Here is a 23,119-nt window from a genome sequence, read left to right on the forward strand (position 1 = left end):
TGGGGAGGGGGTGGTGTTCTGGGAAGATGGCAGGACAGATTAATGGAGAAGCTAATGAAGCAAGAGGGACCTGGGCTTTATAAATAGAAGAATGCAGAGCAGAATCCAAGAGGTTTTGGTAAATATTTATAAAACTTTGTTCCAGCTGCATTATTCAACTCTGGGCACAATCATTTGGGAAGAATGTAAAGGTTTTGGAGAGGATAGAGAGGAGATTTATGAGAGTGTCTCCAGGGTTCAGTGTTTACAGGTAGATGGATGAGGCTGAAGCCAGGACTGTTCTTAAAGAGGGCGAAATTAGCAGGGAATTTGGCAGACATGTTCCAAATCGATGGTTTAAATAAACAAGATCAGTTTCCAAAGGCTCAAAACCAATAAATATATAGATCTCTGATATAACAAAGTGTAGAGCTGGATGAACACAGCAAGGCAGGCAGTGTTCATCCGTTTCTATATCTTGTTATCTCAGATTCTCCAGCATCGGCAGTTCCTACTATCTCTCAATATATAGATCTCTGACTTCTTATGATTGACTAATGATCAGAGGAGACATGAAGAAATCCTTTCCTTAATTCCAGAGAGTAGTTTGGATTTCGAACGCACTCTCTTGATAGGGCAGTGGATCCAAATTCTATAGTACTTTGCAAAAGGAATTGGGGGTGGTGGGGTAGAGGGGAAGTGGGACTAACTGGATTACTGTTCAAAGCAGTCAAAAACATGATGGATCGAATAGGCACCTTCTGTGCTGCAAGGTACAGTCACAGCAATATTTATACTTGAGAGCTCTTCATGTGTTCTCTATATGCTCATGGAATGTGGCGTCACTGGCTGAGCCAGCATACATTGCCTTGAGAAGGTGATAGTGAGCTCCCTTCTTGAGCTGCTGCAATCCATGATTCTAAACACCCATATACCACTATTTTGAAATCCAAACTTCAAACGTTATATATATATAATACACCATTTTTGAAAAATTCATTCATGGGATGTCACTGTGCAGGCCAGCCTCAATTGCTCATCCCTAACAGCCCCAGAGGGCTGCACAATCTGCAACCTGATGTGAATATGTCTCAGTGACTAGCTACCACACTAACTAACTAAACAAAAATACAATTACATTCGATCTATCAAATCAGGCTTCATTCTGGCATCTCAGAGATAGTAAGAACTGCCGATGCTGGAGTCAGAGATAACACAGTGTGGAGCTGGAGGAACACAGCAGGCCAGGCAGCATCAGAGAAGCAGGAAAGCTGATGTTTCGGGTCGGGGCCCTGCTTCAGAAATGGGGGAGGGGAAGGGGGCCCTGAAATAAATAGAGAGGCGGGGCTCGGGCTGGGGAAGGTCGGTATCACCATCCCACTTACTTTCCCCAGACCGACCCCCACTTTCTATATTTATTTCAGAGCCCCCTTCTCCTTCCCCCATTTCTGAAGAATGGTCCCGATCTAAAATGTCAATTTTCCTGCTTCTCTGATGCTGCCTGACCTGCTGTGTTCCTCCAGCTCCATACTGTGTTATCTCATTCTGCAATCTGCCTTGTCCAGCAGTACTGGGTCCATACATCTTTGGATATTGGAAAGTGTTCTCCTGGCAAGGGAATTTAGAACGTGGGGTCTATAGTACTGAGATGAGGAAACATTTCTTCACTCACAGAATTATAGTTTCATTTATTAATCTTTGCAATTCTGTATCCCTGAAAACCTTGGATGCTCAGCCATCGAGTGTATTCAGCACAAAGACTGAGACTGATACTTAGGGGGAGGCAATAGCCTAGTGGTATTATCGCTGGACTATTAATCCAGAGACCCAGGTAATGTTCTGGGTACCTAGGTTCAAATCCTGCCATAGCAGATGGAGGAATTTGAATTCATTGAAAAAGGAAATCTGGAATTAAGAGTCTTACCATGAATCTATTGCCAATTGTCGGAAAAACCCATCTGGTTCACTATATTCTTGAGGGAAGGAAATCTGCTGCCCTTACAGGGTCTGGCCTACATGTGACTCCAGACCCACAGCAATGTGGTTGACTCTTAACTGCTCTCTGGGCAATTAGGGATGGGCAATAAATGCTGCCTAGCCACTTACGCCCATACCCCATGAATGAATAAAAACAAAAAGAGGAGAAATTCCTTCACCCAGACAGTGTTCAGCCTATGGAATTTGCTACCACTGAAAGCAGTCAAGGCCAAAACATTGTACGGTTTCAAAAAGGAGTTGGATATAGCGTTTGGGCTGATGGGATCAAAGGATTTGGGGGAACATGTTATTGAGTTGGATGAACAGCCTTGGTCATAATGAATGATGGAGCAGACTCGAAGGGCTGAAAGGCCTACTCCTGTTCCTATGTCTGATGTACGTTTCTTTGGGTATTAAAGGAATTACGGGACATGGGAAGGGAGTGGGTCGGTGGAGTAGCAGTGGATGATCAGCTATAATCTGGTTGAATGGGGGAGCAGAGGCTTTTGGGGCCGAAAGGCCAGTTGTAGCTCTTACTTGTGGTTTACATTGTACTGTTTATGTTATCTTTCAGGCATCTACAAAGACTTACTCACCGGTCTACCTTTCGGGCCAGGATTTCCTTTGGGCCCAGCTAAACCCTGCAATAAAAAGAGGAATAAACATATTAGGAGTTAAGATTACAGGTTGCCCTCCACAAAGATGGTCCAATTGCTGAGGCCAGGTTTTAATTTAAGATTAAAAGACTTGGAGTGGAGTTACCATCATCTTAGCACAGCCATGCTCTCTCTATCCCTCTCACTTACTTGAGAAGTCATCCTGTTGCTTTCTCAGTACCAGAGAGTCTTCGATAGGACCCCAGCTGTGAGAACCCTGAGCTGGTGACTGAGCTCATCCCCCTCACTATCCAACTGGAGTTAGTCTCAGCTGGGTGCCTGCCTCTTAGATGGTAGGGCCTGATTTCCCCCATTTGTTCATGAGAGTGGAGAGCTAATATCCATGGAAAAAAATATCCTCCTCGAATCTTCCCCAATTCCTCTCGCCATTACACTTGCTCTTAACAAACTGAACATTGTGAGAAACTTTCAAAAACCTCCCTGCCATCCATGAGCAGGAATTACACAAGCATTAAGTTAATCAGAGCTGCAGGCACCATATGCCAACATAGTTTTTACAAATTACTCTCAAATTTCAAATACTACCTTACATTGTTGCTTTACTCCACACTTCTACCTTTTGGCTACACACAGCAAAATGCGTCAAAGAGAATTGGAGCAGGAAGAGGCTATTCAGCCTTGGGAATCTGTTCTATCCTAAATATTATAATGGCTGATCACTGTCTTAACTTCAATCATTATTCTTTTTTTATATTTTATACAATTGGCTGGCAACAATCAATCAGAATTAGACTTAAAATGATTTATTCAGTTATTTTTTGTGCATTTCTCAAATCCACCAATGGGTTCTCTGCTGTGGCCTATCATAAGCCCAATTTCACCAGTCAATGCTGTCACAGTCCTGGTCAGAACAGTGAGGTGGACATCCAGCCTCATCTTCTACAATCATCGCAATGTGAAAATATGACTAAGTCAATCTCTCGTATGGTTTAATTCCTGTCTAATTTAGACAATCAAAAATTGGAAGAGAAGCGAGCCATTCAGACCCTCAAGCCTCATCTAAAATATGGTTGTTCCTAACTGCAGTGTGTAACCTGGAGGGACATCAGCCTTTTACTGGTGGCTCCTTGGTCTGAAGTCACCCATATCCCAAAGTGACCAAGTGGTCTTTCATTTTTGAAGGTGAAGATTCATCCTTTTGAAGAATTCCAGGTAGAAGTAAATTGTTGCTAGTATCCTAACTCTGGACTTTGTCCTCAAGGTTAATGCCTGATTGTGAGCACTCTCTAAGGTAAAGGAAACTCACCCAGGTTTCATCAATGAAGAAGAGACAAAATCTTATTTGTCAAACAATCTGATCCTCTATCTTGTAGCAAAATCTGATTCTGAATTACTAATATGCAAACTTAAACTATAGCCCCTTTAACTCTAAAGTCAGAACTAGCAATGCTTCTTCGGTATTTCATAATGGACACAGTACAGACTGTCCCAACTAACCCCAATTCCAAAACCCAAAATAAATTTGATACTGTTAGATGTGCTTCTGACATTGCACCTATTGAACAATCCCAAATTTGCCACTACCTATGCTAACAACCAATTTAAGAAAATCAGTTCAACTTCCTTGAAATGACACACATCCTCCATAAGGAGCCATTGTATGCAAAAGAGGGGAATTTGCTCAAGTCTTGCAATTTTTAAAAAGGATAGAGGAACTTTGGGGGCCTATAGTTCCCCATTGCTTTATTCACAGCAACACCTCAGCCAATTAGAATCGTTTTATCAACTAATCAGCACCATTTCTCTTGTAGTAAAAGCTGTCACAATCACTGTTCATTACAGCCTTGGTTCAAACATGGACAAAAGAGCTGAATTCCAGAGGTGTGGTGAGAGTGACAACATTCGAGCAAGTGTGGTATCAAGGAGCCCTGGCAAAACTGGAATCAATGGGTATCAGGGATCAAACTCTCTGCTGGTTGGAGGTGACATGTAGAAAGATGGTCGTGGTTGTGGGAGGTCAATCATCCCAGCTCCAGGACATCTTTGCAAGAATTCCTCTGGGTAGTGTCCTCAGCCCAACCATCTTCAGCTGCTTCATCAATGATCTTCCCTCCATCATAAGGTCAGAAGTGGGGATGTTCACCAATGCTTGCACAATGTACAGCACCATTTGTGACTCCTCAGATACTGAAGCAGTCGTGTTCAAATGTAACAAGATCTGGACAATATCCAGGCTTGGGCTGACAAGTGGCAAATGACATTCGTGTCACACAAATGCCAGGCTATGACCATCACCAATAAGAGACAATCTAACCACTGTCCCTGGATATTCAATGGTGTTACCATCACTGAATCCCCCACTATCAACATCCTGGGGGTTATCATTGACCTGAAACTCAACTGGACTCACCATATTAACACAGTGGCTACAAGAGCAGGCCAGAAGCTGGGAATACTGTGGCAAGTAACTCACCTCCTGACTCCTCAAAGCCTGTCCACCATCTACAAGGCACAAGTCAGGAGTGTGATGGAATACTCCCCACTTGCCTGGATGCGTGCAGCTCCATCAACACTCAAGAAGCTTGACACCATCCAGGACAAAGCGGCCCGTTTGATTGGCACTACATCCACAAGCATTCACTCCCTCCACCACCGACGCTCAGTAGCAGCAGTGTGTACTATCTACAAGGTGCACTGCAGAAATTCACTAAAGATCCTCAGACAACACCTTCCAAACCTGCAACCACTTCCATCTAGAAGGACAATGGCAGCACACATAGATGAACACCACGCCCTGCAAATTCCCCTCCAAGCCACTCACCATCCTGACTTGGAAGTATATCGCCGTTCTTTCACTGTCGATGGGTCAAAATCCTGGAATTCCCTCCCTGATGGCATTGTGGACTGCAGTGGTTTAAGAAGGAAGCTCACCACCACCTTCTCAAGAGCAACTAGGGATGGACAAGAAATGCTGGCCAGCTAGCGACACCCACATCCCACAAATGAATAGAAAGGCATTCGTGCATTTGTCCTGATGAAAAGCTGCAATAACAAGTCTCCCTTTTCATCAGGATTCATGTTCCGGGCAACAAACAAAAGCTTAACGTAAGCAAATGCAGCAATGTTATTTGAAGGTTTAAAGAAAGGCTGAGATTGGTCGATTGTGGGACTGAGATGGAAGCAGCATGTGTAAAATCCAACGTGTAGTTACTGCACCTGCCTGCCTGGGTATCCACTCACTCCCAGGTTCCCATCTGGCCCAGGGAGACCCTGCAAAGTAAAACATCTGGCATTAAAATACAGACCACCTTCAAAAATAACAGACTGAGGAGCACAATTTTATCTTTATTCAAAGGAAGCGTGTGAAAGTCGCAGCCAACAGTTTGTGTTTATTCCTAATTACCCATCAGAAAGTCAAACATAACTCACTGACTTACCAGGCCATTTTGTGGAGCCAATGGCTCTCTGATATTATCACTAGACAATTAATCCAGAGAACCAGGCAATGTTCCAGGAACTGGGGGTTTGAACCCTACCATAGTGGAATTTAAATTCAAGAGAAATTTGGAATGAAGATCTAATGATGCCCATGAGACTGCTACCAATTGTCAGGAAAAGCCATCTGGTTCACAAATGCTCTTTGGGGAAAGAATTTACTACTCTGGCTCCATGTGACTCCAGACCCACAGCAATGTGGTTGACTCCTAACTGCCCTCTGGACAATTAGGGATCGGCAATAAATGCTGCCTGGCCAGTGAGACCCTCATTCTGTAAATGAATTTAAAAAAACGTTTTGCTGTGGGTCTGGAGTCACATGTTGGTTGAACTAGGTAAGGACAGCAGCTTTTGTTCCGTGATGGGCATTAATGAATGGATGGGTTTCTAACAATAATGTGGTACATAGATAGATGAACCAGGATCAGAAGTAGGCCATTCAGCCCCTCCAGCCTGCTCCTTCATTCATTGATCTGACTGTAATCTCATACCAACATTGCTGTCTGTCCCTGATAACCTTTAACCTCCTTGCTTAACAAGAATTAATCTACATCCGGCTTAAAAATATTTCAGGGCTCTGCTTCTCCCAGAAGAGGAAACATCCTTTTCACATTCATCCTATCAAGACCCCTCAGGATCTTTTCTGTTTCATCGCTTACTCCTCTAAAGTCCAATGGGTACAAGCCTAGGCCGACCAGCTTCTCCATAAGGTATAAGATCAGAATTAGGCCATTCGATCAAGGCTTATATGTTTCTCAAATCCATTTTCCTGTCTTCTCCCCGTATCCCTCAATCTCCTTACCAATCATGGACCTGTCTATCTCTGTTTTAAATACACTCAATGACTTGGCCTCCACATCCCTCCATGGCAACGATTTCCACAATTTCACCACCTTCTGCTGAAGAAATTCCTCCTCATCTCTGTTCTAAAGGGTCGTCCCTTCACTCTGAGGCTGTGTCCTCGGTTCCTACTCTCTCCTACCAGTGGAGACGTCTTCTCCACATATACTCTATCCGGGCCTCTCAGTATTTTGTAAGTTTTAATCAGATAGCCCCCACTCTTCTAAACTTCATCAAGTACATACCCAGATTCCTCAACTGCTCCTTGTATGACAAGGCCTTCATCCCCAGGATCATTCTTCCTCTGGACCCCCTCCAGCAGCAGCACATTCTTCCTTAGATATGGGGCCCAAAACTGCTCACCATATTCCAAATGTGTTCTACCAGAGCCTCATACATCTCTGATCTTGTATTCTAGCCCTCTCAAAATGAGGGGGTGGGCTGGGGGCAGGGTGAAGGGTGTGGGGGCAGGGTAAGAGGTTTGGGGGTCGGGGCAGGGTGAAGGGCTGTACGAAGGGTGTGGGAGTAACGTCAGGGTGTGGACTCAGGGGACAGGGTGAGAGGTATGGGGGCAGGGTAAGGGATTTGGGGGTCAGGGGCAGGTCGAAGGGTGTGGGGCAGGGTGAAGGGTGTGGGGGCAGGGTAAGGGGTGTGGGGGTCAAGGGCAGGGTAAAGGGTGCGGGGGCTGTATGAAGGGTCTGGGGGTAGCATCAGGGTGTGGACTCAGGGGACAGGGTGAGAGGCATGGGGCAGGGTAAGGGGTGTGGGGGTCAGGGGCAGGTTGAAGGGTGTGGGGCAGGATGAAGGGTGTGGGGGTAACATCAGGGTGTGGACTCAGGGGACAGAATGAGGGGTGTGGGGTGAGGATTGTTGGAGTGGGTTGAGGTCGTGAGGCGGGGTGACAGGCCATTTGTCGTTCACCAACATGATTTATATCCAGACCCAGGGATGTATCTGAGTTCGACCAGTAGCAGACCAGTTATTACAGCAAAGAACAGCCAAATAGCAAGAATTTGAAAAACCTGCCAGCAAAATAAATCTCCTGTACATCTCAGATGTCCTTGTTTTTCAAGGACCGCAACGTCCCCCCCTCAGTGGTCAAGAACACCCTCGACCGTGTCTCCCGCATTTCCCGCAACTCATCCCTCACACCCCATCCCCGCAATAACAACAAAAACAGAATCCCCCTCGTCCTCACGTACCACCCCACCAACCTCCGGATCCAATGCATCATCCTCCAGCACTTCCACCATCTGCAATCCGACCCCACCACCAAAGACATTTTTCCCTCCCCACCCTTATCTGCTTTCCGGAGGGACCACTCTCTCCGTGACTCCCTTGTCCACTCCACACTCCCCTCCAGCCCCACCTCACCCGGCACTTTTCACATCTGCCAATGTGGTATACTGTGTCCGTTGTTCCCGGTGTGGCCTCCTCTACATCGGGGAAACCAAGCGGAGGCTTGGGGACCGCTTTGCAGAACACCTACACTCGGTTTGCACTAAACAACTGCACCTCCCAGTCGCGAACCATTTCAACTCCCCCTCCCATTCCTCAGACGACATGTCCATCCTAGGCCTCCTGTAGTGCCACAACGATGCTACCCGAAGGTTGCAGGAACAGCAACTCATATTCCGCTTGGGAACCCTGCAGCCCAATGGTATCAATGTGGACTTCACAAGCTTCAAAATCTCCCCTCCCCCGACCACATCCCAAAACCAGCCCAGCTTGTCCCCGCCTCCCTAACCTGTCCTTCCTCCCACCTATCCCCTCCTCCCACCTCAAGCCCCACCCCCATCTCCTACCTACTAACCTCATCCCGCCCCCTTGACCTGTCCGTCCTCCCTGGACTGACCTATCTCCTCCCTACCTCCCCACCTACACTCACCTTTACTGGCTCCATCCCCGCCTCTTTGACCTGTCTGTCTCCTCTCCACCTATCTTCTCCTCTATCCATCTTCTATCCGCCTCCCCCTCTCTCCCTATTTATTTCAGCACACCCTTCCCCTCCCCCATTTCTGAAGAAGGGTCTAGGCCTGAAACGTCAGCCTTCCTGCTCCTCTGATGCTGCTTGGCCTGCTGTGTTCATCCAGCTCTACACCTTGTTATCTCAGATTCTCCAGCATCTGCAGTTCCTGCTCTCTCTGAAGCAAAATAAATCTGCTTTTTCTCCTAGTGTTAATTGTACATGAAGCCAGACTGGCTCATATTGCAACAACATCCTGCATTTGCAAAGAGCCTGAAGGATGAGGGGGCAATTGATAGAGGTTTTTGACATTAGGAAAAGTTTGATGGAACAGATATAGACAGCAAGTTACTGATTGGTCAGAGATCAGAACAGACAATGTAAGTAAAAGATAATTTTTTTTATTTCCTTTGGGACATGGGTGTCACTGGCTAGGCCAGAAATAATTAGCTGTTCCCAGTTGCCCTCGAGGTGGTGGTGAGCTGCCTTCTTGAACCAGTTCCTGAGTGTTGTTGGGGCTGCACCCATCCAGGCAAGTGGGGAGTATTCCATCGCACTCCCAACTTGTGCCTTGTAGTTGGTGGACAGGCTTTGGGGAGTCTGGAGGTGAGTTACTCGCTGCAGTATTCTTCATCATGAGTAAATCCAATCAGAAGTACAGGCACAACATCTTTCCCCAGAGAGCGGGGAGAATTTTAAAAAACTTGCCCATGGGACGTGGGCATCGTTGGCTGGGCCAGCGTTTATTGCACAAATCCCTAATTGCCCAGAGGGCAAATAAGAGTCAATTCTGAAGATGGATCGCTGGACTCAAAATATTAACTCTGTTTTTCTCTCTCCACAGATGCTGCCAGACCTGCTGAGTTTCTCTACCAATTTCTGTCCATGTTTGCTTAAGGATCAACCACATTGCTGTGGGTCTGGAGTCACATGTAGGCCAGACCAGGTAAGGATGACAGTTTCCTTCCTTAAAGGACATGAGTGAACCAGATGTATTTTTAATACAAGTGACAGTGGTTACATGATTATTATTAGGCAAGCGGTTTATTCCAGTTTTTTATGTTTAACTGAATTTTTTTCCAAAGGGGAGCTGGGTAACCAATGAGGGAGAAAGGAATTGAAGGATATGGCGGCAGGGTAAGACGTAAAGGGGCTGACCAGTTGATCTGAATGTTCAATTTCTTTGCAGTAGATTTAACCCTAACCTTCGATAAATGTTTTGGAAGCAGTCTGTTTCCAACACAGAGCCCCACACAAGCCTCCTCCCACTTCCTCTTCTATACCTTCCCATCAGGGGCCTGGTCTGTCAGAGCTTCCTCCCAGCACCCTGACCTCTTACTGTTGGTCAACATCATAGACCAGGAGTAGGCCATTCGGCCCCTTGACCATTCAACAGAATCATTGTTGATCTGACATTCATTAAATCCCTACAGCATGTAAACAGGCCATTCAGCCCATTGATTTTCACCAACCCTATGAAGAGCATTCCACCCAGACCCAGGCTCTCAACCTATCCCTGTAACCCCTGCATTTCCCATGGCTAAACCACCTAACCTGCACACTATGGGTAATTTAGCACGGCCAATCCACCTAACCTGCACATCTTTGGACTGTGGGAGGAAGCTAGAGCACCCGAAGGAAACACACACAGAGAAAGGGAAAATGTGCAAACTCCACACAGTCTCCCAAGTCTGGAATTGAACCTGGATCCCTGGCACTGTGGGACAGCGTGACACTGTGCCACCCTAACATCCTACATCCACTTTCCTGTCCTTTGGCCATAACCCTCGATTCCCCGACTGATCAAGAATTTATCTATCTTCACCTTAAATATACACAAGGGCTCTGCCCCCACAGCTCTCTCTGTGGCAAGGAGGTTCAAAGACTCACAACCATCTGAGAGAAGAAATTCCTCCTCATCTCTGACTTAAATTGAGGCCCCTTTATTCTGAGACTATACCACCTGGTCATAGACTCTCCCACGAGGGGAAACATCCTCTCAGCATTGACCCTGACCAGCCCCTTAAGAATCCGATATGTTTCAATGAGATCACCTCTCATTCTTCTAAACTCCAGTGAGTAGAGCCCCAAACTGTGTAGCCTTTCCCTCAGAAGACCACCCCTCTATACCAGGGGCCAGGATGGAGAATGGCCTAACCCTGAGCCTAATTGGCTATGTAGGGGCCTCCAGTTGGGTGACGGAAGGAAGGGAACTCAATGCTGGAAGTGACAGGAAGGACAGTTGAGGAATCTTGTGGGGACCCTCAGCCGAAAACCAGCCAGCAACAAACAGCTCATAACACTCTAGCCATGGAATCTAAAATGGAAGCATTGCTGGACCAGGAGTCAATGCAGATCCATAAGGCCATAAGAAATAGGAGCAGAAACAGGCCATTCAGCCCACTGAGTCTGCTCCACCATTCAGTGAGATTGTGGTTGATCTGATAATCCCCAACTCCACTTCCTTGCCTTTCCCCATAATCCTTAATTCATCGATCAAAGGAGTGACAGAAGGTCAGGGCTGAATGTGAGTGAGATAATTGGCAGCAGCTTGGAGAACAGCAATTTAAAAATCCACCACCTGAGAAATAACAATTAATAAAGTGACATGATGATGGACCTGTTAGTAGAGAGAGAAGAATACTACATACACGTTCCCCTGGGGGTCCAGGTGCACCTTGGTATCCTTTGGGACCCTGAAAGAGAAATATTAGAAAAAGTGATGTGTTTTTCATGGCCAGACAGTGAAACAATGTGCCAACACCTCAAATCCTTTCCCCAGTGTAATTAATACCAGAGAGACACTGCAGATGCAAAGTTAATTCACTTGTATAATCAGTCAGATATGAAATAATTCCACAGAGGTCAGTATCCTGTCACCAAGTCACCCTTTATTTACACATGGAGAGTTCTTGACACTGATCCAACTCCATCAGAACCAGCTCTCAGAGTGAACGGAACCTCTGACAGTCCTGTTTATATCCGTCAGCCAGGGCTCCCTGATTGGACCAGATTAAAAGCTCCAGTCAGGGAACTCAGATTCTATGAGGGTCACCTGGCTGACCCCATTACAATCGCTACAAGACTAGAAACCAGCTACATTGACCTATTATCATGACATGCCATGCCCATCTCCCGTGTGCCAACATCACATTAAAATATTTGCCTGAGAAAACTTTTCTTAAAAAGGGGCACACTTATTCAAAGAAGAATTACCCACACTTTCAGGCAAACTCTTTCTCTGTATTTTGCCAAATACTGCAAGGTCATAACACAAATGGTCAAACATTTGTAGAATTTAGAAATGACAGCACAGGACAATGGCATTCAGCCTATTGGGATTGTAAAAGATCTATCCAATAAGACTCTCTCTTCCTACTCCTTTTCCCATCACCCTGTAAATGTTTCCACCTTCAAGCATTTATCAAATACTCTTTCAAAATTTATGACTGAATCTGCTTCCACTGCCCTTTAAGGCAGCATGTTCCAGATAAAAGAAACTCTCATCTCCCTCTCTGACTCTTTTCTGGATTCCCTTCAATCCGTCTCCCTCTGGACTCTCCTGTCACTGGAAATACTTTCACCTGATTTACCCAATCGAAACTTGTCATAATTCTGACCAGCACAATTCAAGCCCCTCTTCACCTTCCCTGCTCTAAGGAGAACATTCGCAGTTTCTCCAGTCTCCCCTTAACATTCGCAGTTTCTCCAGTCTCCCCTGCAACTGAAATCTCTCGCAACGTTCTGGTAAATCTCCTCTGCATCCTCTCCCAGGTCTTGACATCCTTCCCAAAATGCAGGGATCCACAATCTTCCCATTTGAAGGCCTGACCAGTAATTGAGAAAACATTTAACCCAACCTCCTTGCTTTGTGCTCTTGTGCGCATTTGTCACGTGTCTGCAGTCGCAATTCAATGTGTACCACATTATCACAAACAATGGACATTTCTGCTTCACATGAGCCTTCGCGCATCCCCTCTTCATCTCACTCAATCAATGCAACCATCTGTCCCTCTCTCCCCTTTTTTTTTAAACACCGTGTCTTTTTATTTTTCTGTATTTTTGATTGTGGACTGCAATGAGAAAAGAAGAGTTTTAAAATGAAGGATTGCTGCATGTTTTGGAAGCAAAGAGCCTGACTCCCATTGTGCTCACTGTTTACACAGCTGCTGCTTCCTGCTGTAATTGAAGTGCAGTGTGCAGAGGAGCTGGAGCCATGGGGTTGTGTGCAAATCCTTCAGACCTCCGTCAGTTCAAAGAAGAAGAACAAAGAAAATTACAGCACAGGAACAGGCCCTTCAGCCCTCCAAGCCTGCGCCGATCCAGATCCTCTATCTAAACCTGTCGCCTATTTTCCAAGGATCTGTATCCCTCTGCTCCCTGCCCATTCATGTATCTGTCTAGATATATCTTAAATGACGCTATCGTGCCCGCCTCTACCACCTCTGCTGGCAATGCGTTCCAGGCACCCACCAGCCTCTGCGCAAAGAACTTTCCACATATATCTCCATTAAACTTTTCCCCTCTCACCTTGAAATCATGACCCCTAGTAATTGAGTCCCCCACTCTGGGGAAAAAGCTTCTTGCTATCCACCCTGTCTATACCGCTCATGATTTTGTGGACCTCAATCAGGTCCCCCCTCAACCTCTGTCTTTCTAATGGAAATAATCCTAATCTACTCAGCCTCTCTTCATAGCTAGCCCTCCATACCAGGCAACATCCTGGTGAACCTCCTCTGTACCCTCTCCAAAGCATCTACATCCTTTTGGTAAAGTGGTGACCAGGAGCTCTGTCCATCCTCTGCAGTAAAAGCCACTTTAAACTTGAAGAATAGCAGGTGTTTTTTTCTACAGCAATTGCTGTAAGCTGTGACTTTAAATTAATATGTCAGAAACCTTTTATAAATATGAGCCAGCCACACTGTGTACTTCCTGCAAAACCAGTGAAAGCATCTGGAGATGGAAGACCAGAAAGCAACGTTATAACCAGCACAAGAACCATCTCAGCAAACCCTTGAGAACAGGAACAAATGAACTGCTTTTCCAGTCTTTCCTGTCATCATTTTTCTTGTCTATCTGTAAAGGGAGCTTATAAAGGATTACAGCTTTAATTAATAGAGTTAAAAGCCGATGGTTCATCATTATTTACCAGTAGCCAGACTTATTTACTTGTAATAAAGAGTAATTCCTGTTAATTACAGAAACCAAGTTCATGCTTTCTCTCAACCTAAGTCAGGGAAAGTGAAGAGTTCTGTGGACTTTTGAAATACATTAACTTTTCTGATGTTCCCTGGAATAGTGGGGCTTGATTTCCAGCATGCTATCCCAGTGAGGTGTAACACCTGCCCACATACCACCTCCATCCAGGTCTCTAAACAGCCCTTCCAGGTGAGTCAGATCCTCACCTGCATCTCCTCCAACCTAGTCTACTGTATCCGGTGCTCCCGATGTGGTCTTCTCTACATCAGTGAGACCAAACGTAGACTAGGTGACTGTTTTGCTGAGCATCTTTGTCTGGCCCGTAACGGCCAACCTAACCTCCCAGTCACCACACGTTTCAACTACCCCCCAGCACCCCCCCACCGACATGTCCGTCCTCAGCCTCCTTCAGTGTCGCAGCAACTCGGAATGCAAACTTGAGGAACAATGCCTTATCTTCCGCCTGGGCACCCTACAGCCCAGAGGATAAAACATTGAGTTCTCCAATTTCAAATAATCTTCCCACTCGTCCCTGGCTCCCTTTCCAGCCCCACCTCCTCCCTTCCATTCCACCTATTGACCCTCCCTTCCAGCCACCAACTGGATTCACCCTCCCATCGACCAACCAGGGTCGTACCTACCACCAGTGTCCACCTATCACCACCTCCCTCCCTCCCTCCCTTTACCTGCAGCTCCCCCTACCCCCACATCCAGTCCTGAAGAAGGGTAATACCCGAAATGTTAACTATTCCTTTTCCTCCCGATGCTGCCTGGCCTGCTGTGTTCTTCCAGCCTCCTGTTTGTCGATCAAGGTGTAACATTAACTCGTTTCTTCCTAAATGCATCAAAACTGTTCACAGAATCATAAAATTGTGACAGCACAGAAGGAGGCCACTCGTGTCTGCACCGTTTCTATTCTATAGCGCCAATCTCATCCCTTTCCCCCTATCTCTGTGCTCTATTTCCATCCAATTCCCTCCTGAATGCCTGAGTTGAAACTGCCTCCAGCATATTTCCAGGCAGTGCATTCCACACCCTGACTACCAGCTGTGTGAAAAAGCTTTCTTTCCCCCAACATCATGCTTGCTTCATGTGCAGATCACTTTATAATCACCTCCACCACTCCTTGTGGAAGTGAGCTCCACAGTCTCTTCACTTTCGGAGGAAAGTGGTTTCTTCTGAATTTCGGATTGGATTTATTCTTGAACATTTTATATTTATGGCCTGTGGTTTTTGGTTTGCCCGCAAGTGGCACAGTGTTTAGCACTGCTGCCTCGCAGCGCCAGGGGCCCAGGTTCGATTCCACCCTCGAGCGAGTGTCTGTGTGGAGTTTGCAAATTCTCCCCATGTCTGTGGATTTCCTCCGGGTGTTTTGGTTTCTTCCCACAGTCCAAAGATGTGCAGGTTAGGTGGATTGGCCATGGAAATGGCCCATAGTGTCCAGGGATGTGTAGATTGGATGGGTTTGTGGTAATGGGTCTGGGTGGGATGCTCTGAGGGTCAGTGTGGACTTGTTGGGCCAAAGGGCCTATTTCCACACTGCAGGGATTCTACAAGAAGTGAAAATCTCGTCAGTGAAATCATTGTGAGAGTTAGTGCAGAACTCTTTCCCCAGCTCATGCCAATCCTCCTTTCGTTATTAAATGCTCAGTATGACAGTGAGAATCCTGGAAAGAGAGAGTTTCAGTAACCAGGAAGAAAGACAAAGATAGATTACTTTTCCAATGCTGGAGACAGTTCAATCCACTTAGGCATTCCCACTCAAAATATTCACATTCGCGATTATTTTCCAAATGTAGTCATCTGGTCAACAGAGCAGGAAAAGCCAACACTGCGGCTAAAATTACACCTCAGCAAAGACTCTATCAACGCAGAATCCTACAGATGCTGTAAAACTGAACCAAACACTGGAAATACACGGCAGGTTTGACCACCTGTGTGGAGAGAGAAGCAAAGTAAACACCTCCAGTCTGTCACCTTGGAGTTAACTTTCTGGTTTAGTGCGTTGACAAATCACATCTGATCACATCACATTACATCATCCAAATCACATCACATAGGGCGGCACGGTAACACAGTGGTTAGCACTGCTGCCTCACAGCACCAGGGACCCTGGGTTCAATTCCAGCCTCGGGTGTCTGTCTGTGTGGAGTTTGCACATTCTCCCCGTGTCTGTGTGGGTTCCCTCCAGGTGCTCCGGTTTCCTCCCACAGTCCAAAGATGTGCAGGTTAGTGTGGATTGGCCATGCTAAATTGCCCATTGTGTCCAGGGATGTGTAGATTAGGATGGGTCTGGGTGGGATGCTCTGAGGTTCAGTGTGGACTTGTTGGGCCGAAGGGCCTGTTACACACTGTAGGGATTCTATGATCTGGTACTCTGTGACAAAGTCACTGAGCTGAAACTCTTATTCGGTGTCTCTCTCTGCAGTGACTACCTGACCTGCTGAGTATTTCCAGCACTTTGTCTGAACTCCAAACTTTCTTTTACTTCTCCAGAAAGTGATGAACCAACCTGCAAGATGATTTAGTCTTTGGTTAATTTAATAATGTCCTTCAAATTAACAAGCTCACTTAGAAATGGAGTCACTGTGCAAAAATATGGGATCATCCATTTAAGACAGAGATGAGAAGAAGTTATTTTCTCTCAAAGGAGCGTGAGTCTTTAGAATTGTCTTCCTCAAAAGGTGTGACAGGGTTATCAGGAACTGGTGGGAATGTGGGTTTGTGTTACAATCAGACCTGCCCTGATCTTATTGGAGGGTGGAATGTGCTTGAGCAGCTGGTGCTAATTGGTTTATTTGTTTGCAGTCTCGAGTGCTGACCTCCTACCTGTGGCACCAGTTCTCTCAGGTAAGTAAAGGCATTTTGTACAAAAGCAGGGAAGTTAACAGTGAATAAAAACCAAAGCACTGCAGATGCTGGAAATCAGAAACAAAAATACACATTGCTAGACAAACTCAAATCTGGCGGTATCTGTGGAAGGGTCTGTCTGTTCTGAAGAAGGGTCACTGGACTCGAAGCATTAGCTTTGCTTTCTCTTTATAGATGCTACCACATCTGCTGAGTTAATATTGAACTTTGGTAAAACACAAGTGAAAGCACAAGTAGAGTATTGCATCCAGCTCTGCTCACCATATTTTTCTTTTTCTATTCATTTTGTGGGATGTGGGTGTCTCTGGCTGGGCCATCATTTATTGCCTGTCCCTAGGTGCCCTTGAGAAGGTGGTGGTGAGCTGCCTTCTTGAAGCACTGCAGTCCACTTTTGCTGTGGGTTGACCCACAATCCCCATAGGGAGGGAATTCCAGGATTTTGACCCAGCAACAGTGAAGGAACGGTGATATATTTCCAAGTCAGGATGGTAAGTGGCTTGGAGGAAAACTTTCAGGGGGTAGTGTTCCCGTGTATCTACTGCCCTTGTCCTTTTAGGTAGAAGTGGTCGTGTGTTTGGAAGGTGCTGTCTGAGGATCTTTGGCGAATTTCTGCAGTGCATCTTGTAGATAGTATGCACTGCTGCGACTGAGCATCGGTGGTGGAGGAAGTGAGGGTTCAAAGGAGGTTTACAAGAATGGCTCCAGAGCTGAAGTGATTATAGCGATGGAGTTAAGTTGGAAAGGCTAGACTAGTTATCTTTGCGGAGAAGAGTGTTGAAGGGAAATTTGGAAGAGGTGTACAAGTCTTCAAACATCAATCAATAATCACTAATATTCAAGTTTGTTGGTTAATAGGGAAGGCAAATGGGGTTTCTTCAATAAGAGGAGAGTGAATCTGTAGAATTATTTACCACAGAGGGCTGTAGAGGCTGGATCATTAAGTATATTGAAAGATGAGAGCGACAGATTTTTAATCAGTAAGAGATTATGGATTATGGAGAAAAGGCAGGAGAGTGGAGTTGAGGATTATCAAATGAGCCATGATCTCATTGAATGGCTTGATAGACTGAATGGCTTACTCAACTCATAATCTAAACCCTTTACAAAGGACGCCCAGAGATGGGTCTGCAGCATTGTTTATCCCGGGTTAAGACTAGTCTACGTACAACACGAGGAATGGGTCTATTTTGGTGTTCAACAATAAATGAAGTTCCTTTCCTAGTCAGGTTTCCTCAGTTATGACAGCCTCTATGCGTAGCAAGAATCTGTCCACCTTAAAAATAGTCAAAGTCTCTCTTCCTCAAAAGGTGGTGGAAGCAGAGTTCCAAAGACTCATGACCCTCTGTCAGAAAGAAATTCTCATCGCTGCCTTGAAAGGACAACCCCTGATTCCTACACAGTGACCCCGAGCTCTAGATTGTCCCACAAAAGGAAACATTCTCTCCACAGCCATCCTGTCATAACCTCTCAGGATATTAGATATTTCCATAAAGTCACTTCTGACTCTTCTAAATTCCAGCAGTTACGAGCCTAGTCTGTATAACCTTCCCTCATAAAATAACCCATTCATTCCAGGAATTAGTCTAGGAAACATTCCTCTGAACAGCTTCAAGCATAAATTAGACACTGAGCCACTTGAAGACAGCAGCCAGGAAATGGGATGGAGTTGGTGACATTGGAATGGAGTTTGTGACACAGAAGACAAAGTCTGACTAACAATCCCCGAGCAACAATTATTCCACTGTATATTTAATCAACACATCATCAAGACCTAAAGAATAGCTGCCTCCTTATGCCTCATTCAAAATGAGATGTGGGCAAATTTTGCAGCAGTGAACTTCATTGCAAATTAAATGTCAAAGATTATCACTTTGATAATTATTCAACAGAAACTTTATTTAGTTTTTTTTTAAAATGGCAATGAGTAACGCATGATGAAGAAATATGCAGTAAAAAGAAACCATTTAGTTATTTGCTCGAATGTCATTTGAATTTTGGTGAAAAAACCTCAAAGCTTCTCATCTTGCACTCATAGGACAGTACAGCACAGGAACAGGCCCTTCAGCCCACAAGACTACACCAACACATGATGTCTTTCTAAACTAAAAATCTTTTGCCTCTGGATGCTCTGTATCCTTCTACTCCCTGCCTATTCATATACCTGTCAAGATGCCTCTTAAACATTACTATTATAGAGTCATAGAGTCATACAGCATGGAAACAGACCCTTTGGTCCAACTCCTCCCTGCCAACAAAGTTTCCCAAACTGAACTAGACCCATTTGTTTGCATTTGTCCCATATCCCTCTAAACCTTTCCTGACCGTGTACCTGTCCAAATGTCTTTTAAATGTTGCCATTGTACTCGCCTCTCCCACTTCCTCTGGCAGCTCGTTCCATACACACACCACCCCTGTTTGAAAAAGTCACCCCTCAGGTCCCTTTTAAATCTTACCCCTCTCACCTTAAACCTATGCCTTCTAATTTTGGACTCTCCTAACCTGGGAAAACACGTTAGCTATTCACCCTATCTATGCCCCTCATGATTTTATAAATCCCTATAAGGTCACTCCTCAGCCTCCTATGCCTCAGGGAAACAAGTGCCAGCCTATCCAGCCTCTTCTTTTAACTCAAACCCTCCAGTCTCGGTAACGTTCTTGTAAACCTTTTTGCACCCTTTCCAGTTTAATAACATCCTTCCTATAGCAGGGCAACTAGAACTGTATGCAGTACTCCAAATGTGGCCTCACCAATGTTGTACAGCCATAACGTGACATGTATTGGGCTCCACCATCTCCTCTGGCAGTGTGTTCCAGGCACTTACCACCCTCTGTGTAAAAAACTTACCTTTCGTATCTCCTTTAAATTTACTTAAACATATGCGCTCTGGTAGTTGACATTTCTACCCTGGGAAGAAGACTTTGAATGTCTATTGTATCCATGCCTCTCAAAATTTGTAAATGTCTGCCAGGTTATCCCTTATCCTTCGATGTTTAATTGAAAACATGCCAAGTTTGTCCAATCTCTTCTCATAGCTAATATCTTCCAAACCAAGCAACATCCTGATAAACTATTTCTGTGTCTGCTCCAAAACCTCCACATCCTTCGCGTAGTATAGCAACTAGAACTGTACACAATATTCTAAATGCGGCCTGACTAAAGTTCTATACTGCTGCAACATGACTTGCCATTTTTTCTACTCTAGATCCTGACTGATGAAGACAAGCATGCCATGCACCTTCTTGAGCATCTTATCCACTTGTGTTGCCACTTTCAGCAAGCTGAAACCTAGATCCCTCTGTATTTTTTTCTTATTCATTAACAGGATGAAGATGTCACTGGCCAGGCAGCATTTATTGTCCATCCCTAATTGCCCAGAGGCGAGTTCAGAGTCAACCACATTGCTGGGTCTGGAGTCACATGCAGGCCAGACCAGGTAAGGATAGCAGTTTCCTTCCCTAAGGGACATTAGTGAACAGAGGGGTTTTTCCGAGAATCGGCAATGGATTCACAGTCATCATTAGACTCTTAATTCCAGATATTTGTATTGAATTCAAATTCCACCATCTGCCATGGTGGGATTTGAACCGGGTCCCCAGAATGTTATCTGGGTGTCTGGATTAACAGTCCAGTGATAATACCACTAGGCCATTGCCTCCCCTTGTATGTTGATGCTTTTAAGGGTTCTACCATTTTCTGCATACTTCCCTCCTGCATTAGATCTTCCAAAATGCATCACTTTGCATTTATCCAGATTAAACTCCATCTGCCATTTCTCCGCCTGAGTCTCCAGGCTATCCATATCCTGCTGTATCCTCTGGCAATCCTCCTCACTATCCACAGCTCTCCCAATCTTTGTGTCATCCACAAACTTACTAATCAGGCCACCTACATTCTCTTCCAAATCAGTTATATGTATTACAAACAACACGGGTCCCAGCATGGTCCCTGCAGGACACCGCTGGTCACAGATCTCCAGTCAAAAAGACACCCTTCTACCGCTACTCTCTGTCTTCTATGACTAAGCCAGTTCTGTTTCCATCCTACCAGCTCATTGCAGATCTCATGTGATTTCACCTTTGGTATCAGCCTGCCACGAGAGACCTTGTCAAAGGTCATGCTAAAGTCTATGTAGACAACATCTACAGCCCCGCCCTCATCAGGACAGCTTTACAAGAATGCCAAGGCATCAAAGGAGGAACACCAATTTATTCTATGAGAAACAGGCTCCTGGTTAGTTGGCAAGTGGTCTCTGAGCAGTCGAGATGTTGCCATGGAGAAAGCATTGGAAAACAGTTATCCATTGTTTAAATTTCATAAACACAGCAGCTACAAGAGCAGGTCAGATGCTAGGAATCCTGCAGTGGGTGACTAATCTCCTGACTCCCCAAAGCCTGTCCACCATCTACAAGGCACAAGTCAGGAGTGTGATGGAATACTCCCCACTTGCCTGGATGGATGCAGCTCCAACAACACTCAAGAAGGTTAATACTATCCAGGACAAAGCAGCTCACTAGATGGATACCACACCCACAAGCACCCAATCCCTCCACCACCAACTTTCAGTAGCAGATGCCCTGCATAAATTCCTCAAGGAATCCTCAATCCCTCAAGGGCGGCACGGTGGCTCAGTGGTTAGCACTGCAGCCTCACAGCGCCAGGGACCCGGGTTTGATTCCAGCCTCGGGCGACTGTCTGTGTGGAGTTTGCACATTCTCCCCGTGTTTGCATGGGTTTGCTCGGGTTTGCTCCAGTTTCCTCCCACAGCCCAAAGATGTGCAGGCTAGGTGGATTGGTCATGCTAAATTGCCCATAGTGTTCAGGAATGTGTGGGTTATAGGCGGATGGGTCTGGGTGAGATGCTACAAGGGTCGGTGTGGACTTGTTGGGCCGAAGGGCCTGTTTCCACACTGTAGGGATTCTATAAATTCCTCAAGGCTCCTTAGACAGCATCTCCTAAACTGACAACCACATATACCTAGAAGGACAAGGGCAGCAGAAACAAGGGAACACCCACCACTGGCAAGTTCTGCTCCAAGCCACTCAACGTCTTGGTGGAGGTTACAGAGATGGGAGGGGCACAGAGGTTGGATCTGAAAACAAGGATTAGAATTTTCAAAACTGTCAGCTTGGGATCCAAGGTAGGTCAGTGATGGGTGACTGGCACTGGAGGGGAATTAGGAAGAGGGCTGTGGAGTTTTGGAATTTACGAAGATGAAGACAATGGAACATCAACCAGGAGATGGTTAGAGTCGCAGTCAGGACCCAGTCCCATTAATGCAACACCATGAATTTAAAGATGGAACTTTGCTCATTTCAGACACTTTCCCAGGATAGAATTCAAATCATTGCTGCACAATGACATTGTTCACTGACATTTTAAAATCCCCAAGCAGGTTAGTATTGCCTGTTCAAATTCACTTTTTCCTGAAACAGTTCTGTCTTTAAGCAAGCAAAACCCAATTCTACAAGAAAACAATGTGTTGAAGTTCACCAGATGGAGAAAATAAGGCAGGGCTCAAGACATTCCAACATTTTGATTCTTTTTCTTTGAATGCATACTCTCAATGAAAAATTTTTATGAACAAACAGCAGCTTTTTACCTTTTGACCTGGTGGACCAGGAGGACCAATTGGACCGATGGGACCTGGATCGCCCTGTTTGTGTGTGAGAGAGAGAGAGATAAAGAAAAATAAAATCACAAGATCAGATACAAAGGTATCAAACTAAATATTTTATGCATTAAGGAAATTCTACTATCACTTCTGGTAGGTGTGTAGCATGCTGAATTCAAAGAAGGTACCAGGGAAAAAGTTACAGGGCACTTGATGATAAGGCAGGAGCAGGGGGGAAAATTGGACAACTCACCCAAAGAGCTAGTTTTGGCACAATGGGCTGAATAGCTTCCTTCGGTGTTGTATGATTCTGTGCTCGATTGAATATCTTTAGTGTTTTCCTACCTTCTCTGTTCTGTGTGGAATGAGAACGTAGATCTCATTGAAATCCATATTCCCCAGAGGGTTTGAAAGGGGAGATGATGAGAGGCTGTTCCCACCACCCATCCGTTCCCCATCCCCCAGAGACGCTGTCAGTTACCCATATGTTTGCAAAGTTTGTGGACATCAGTTGTTTACACCGGGAAAGGGGGAGAGGAGTAAACTTTAAATCACAGGCAAC

General features: G+C 45.5%; 1 protein-coding gene across 1 annotated transcript in view; it reads right to left on the bottom strand.

The window, feature by feature from the left end:
- Positions 1-23,119, bottom strand: part of LOC109937347 (collagen alpha-1(XXIV) chain) — a 180,451-nt gene that overhangs the window by 31,917 nt on the left and 125,415 nt on the right. Inside the window, exons 7-10 of the mRNA XM_048601567.1 lie at positions 22,546-22,599; positions 11,526-11,570; positions 5,790-5,843; positions 2,553-2,597 (exon numbers count right to left, since the gene is read on the bottom strand). Coding sequence (XP_048457524.1) covers positions 2,553-2,597; positions 5,790-5,843; positions 11,526-11,570; positions 22,546-22,599 — 198 coding nt within the window. The remainder of the gene's footprint in view (positions 1-2,552; positions 2,598-5,789; positions 5,844-11,525; positions 11,571-22,545; positions 22,600-23,119) is intronic.

Source organism: Rhincodon typus, chromosome 10 (genome assembly GCF_021869965.1).
Source record: "Rhincodon typus isolate 14 chromosome 10, sRhiTyp1.1, whole genome shotgun sequence".
Lineage (NCBI taxonomy): Eukaryota > Metazoa > Chordata > Chondrichthyes > Orectolobiformes > Rhincodontidae > Rhincodon > Rhincodon typus.